Source organism: Castanea sativa, chromosome 9 (genome assembly GCF_040712315.1).
Source record: "Castanea sativa cultivar Marrone di Chiusa Pesio chromosome 9, ASM4071231v1".
Classification (NCBI taxonomy): domain Eukaryota; kingdom Viridiplantae; phylum Streptophyta; class Magnoliopsida; order Fagales; family Fagaceae; genus Castanea; species Castanea sativa.
In genome coordinates this window covers 34,710,355-34,712,893 of record NC_134021.1, presented here as the reverse complement: position 1 = coordinate 34,712,893, position 2,539 = coordinate 34,710,355, and the positions used below count along the sequence as shown (strand labels likewise).

General features: G+C 37.0%; 1 protein-coding gene across 1 annotated transcript; it reads left to right on the top strand.

Annotated features, from left to right (window-relative positions):
- Positions 1–792: 792 nt before the first annotated feature.
- Positions 793–2,054, top strand: LOC142609837 (polygalacturonase inhibitor-like). Its single transcript, XM_075781555.1, has one exon. The coding sequence runs from the start codon at positions 877–879 to the stop codon at positions 1,861–1,863; it is 987 nt and encodes a 328-aa protein (XP_075637670.1). The 5' UTR covers positions 793–876; the 3' UTR covers positions 1,864–2,054.
- The last annotated feature ends 485 nt before the right edge of the window (positions 2,055–2,539 follow it).

Here is a 2,539-nt window from a genome sequence, read left to right as displayed (position 1 = left end):
TTTTATTTTTAAAAAATATGTTTGGGGGACCAAGATAATTTTTGTGAGAAATGTTAGGTAAACAACAATTTCACAAAATATCCTTGGTGACAAGTTGTTATTAATGGATAAAAAAATAATATCGATGGTGGGCTAAATTGAAAACTAGTAACAACTTGTCACTTAAAATTTGTTGCGATCATATTTATAGCATTATTCTATTTTTGTTGAACCCAAATACTTGGAATTCTCAAGTCATAGTGTTCAATATTTAGAGAAAATATATTAGTTTGAAAATAATTATCCATGTAATTTTTTTTCAAGTCTAAAATTTTATTTTGGCAAGTGAGGGTGTTCATTGAACACACTAAAATGCATATGGAGCAGCCCCTGCTTGCATCTCACGAACAAGATGAGGCTGCACACTGAGTTTCAGGCACGTAATTTGCACTTGTAAATTTATTTTCAACGTTAATAGACTAGACCATATGATAAATATCTTTTTAAAACCATGTGTTGTTGAGTCAAATTAGATCCAAATCACACGTAGATACAAGAGTTTTTAATTCCATGATTTCCTTCGAAATTATTATTATTATTATTATTGTAAGTGCTTCTGACCCTACTAAATTGGTCTTTAAGATAAGTAAGCAAGAATAACTAAAACATATTTTAAACATCCAACAATATTTGACTTTTTATTGCTGAATCGACAATATTTTGACTTATTTGAATGGATCACATTGCCATTTTGGCTTGACTTGCACTGGAACTAGATCTTAAAGCTTCCGTCGGTTACTACATCATTCCTACACAAAAATATAGACCAACTCACACTATAAAATCTATCATTTGCAGCACCAAATTTCACACACCACCATTCTCTTCTCTTCCAAAATGGGCAGTACAAGTAGGCCTCTCCTCTGTCTCTTCTGCCTCGCCCTTCTCTTCTACTCTGCTATCTCCGAGCTCTGCAACCCAGAAGACAAAAAAGTCTTACTCAAAATCAAACAAGCCTTCAACAACCCTTACATCCTTGCCTCTTGGAACCCAAACAACGATTGTTGTGACTGGTATACTGTCACTTGTGACGCCACCTCTCACCGCATCAACTCCCTCACCATCTTGGCAGGCAACCTCTCTGGCCAAATCCCACCTGATGTTGGTGACCTTCCATACCTCACAAACCTCGAATTCCACAAACTTTCCAATGTCACTGGTCAGATCCAACCTGCCATTGTCAAGCTTACACACCTCAACTTCCTCAGACTCAGCTGGCTTAATCTCACTGGCCCAATTCCTGATTTCCTCAGCAAACTCAAAAACCTCACATTCATTGACTTCGCATTCAATCAACTCTCTGGCTCTATCCCACCCTCACTTTCACAGCTTCCAAACCTCAATGGACTTCACTTGGACCGTAACAAACTCAGCGGACCAATCCCCTCCTCTTTCGGTAATTTTCCTCAGGGACTATACCTGTTCCTCTCTCACAACCAACTAACCGGTTCAATCCCATCCTCGTTCGCCCACATGGACTTCGGTTATATTGATTTGTCGCGAAACAAACTCGAAGGCGATGCATCCGTGGTTTTCGGATCGAACAAGACAATACAGATCGTGGACTTGTCGAGGAACTTGTTGAAGTTTAATCTGTCAAAGGTGGTGTTCCCAAAGAGTTTGACTTCATTGGATCTAAACCACAACATGATCTATGGAGGTCTTCCTTTGGAGTTGACCACACTGAATTTGCAGTACTTAAATGTGAGTTATAATAGGTTTTGTGGTCAGATTCCAGTGGGTGGTAAATTGCAAAGCTTCGATTATTCGAATTATTTCCACAACCAGTGCTTGTGTGGCTCTCCACTTCCAAGCTGCAAGTGATCTTATAATGGATTTGGACAGAAACTGAAGTAGGTCTCTCTGTAATTTTCAATTTACTACTACTACTACTACAATGTACTAAGTTTTTCAAAAGCTGTAAGTCTGGTAATAAGTTTGTTTGATTGCAAATTTATGAAGATCCAGAACAGAGAAGAACTATGTAATAAAGATACATGTCCTTAGTTTTATTAGATTTTAGTGTACCCCGCATTTGTGTTCTCTTCCTTTTGCCGCGTTGCGCGAGATTAGGCTGCAGAGTCGGTGCTTTACAGCAGGCACAGGTTTTCTCAATACAGGAATTCATCCATTTTGAAAAGGAATTCAGCACCATAAAATACTCATGTTTTATGGTAGTAGGAAAAAGCTGTCTATGTGTTACGCCTGTGTCAGCTTTGTTGAAAAAATCAGCTTATTTTGTAATCAGACCAAAATATCCTTCTATTTTTTCCAATACTTTTTATCTAAAACCGATTAACTTTATGCCTTTATCTCTAAAGTAACTAACTTTTTTTTTTTTTTGTCCTTCTAGAGGAGTAGATGTTCCCGCTTTAGTGGCGGCACCATTTATGGCTACATACTCATTTAAAATTTTATATTTATTCACTTTTGAAAAAGTTTTTGGGACCCTTTTAAATTTTTTTTCTAATAAATTTAAATTTTAGTTCATAATTTGAGC

Bases quoted from the DNA above. Each gene is read 5' to 3' on its own strand.
- LOC142609837 (XM_075781555.1), top strand. From the start codon at position 877: ATGGGCAGTACAAGTAGGCCTCTCCTCTGTCTCTTCTGCCTCGCCCTT.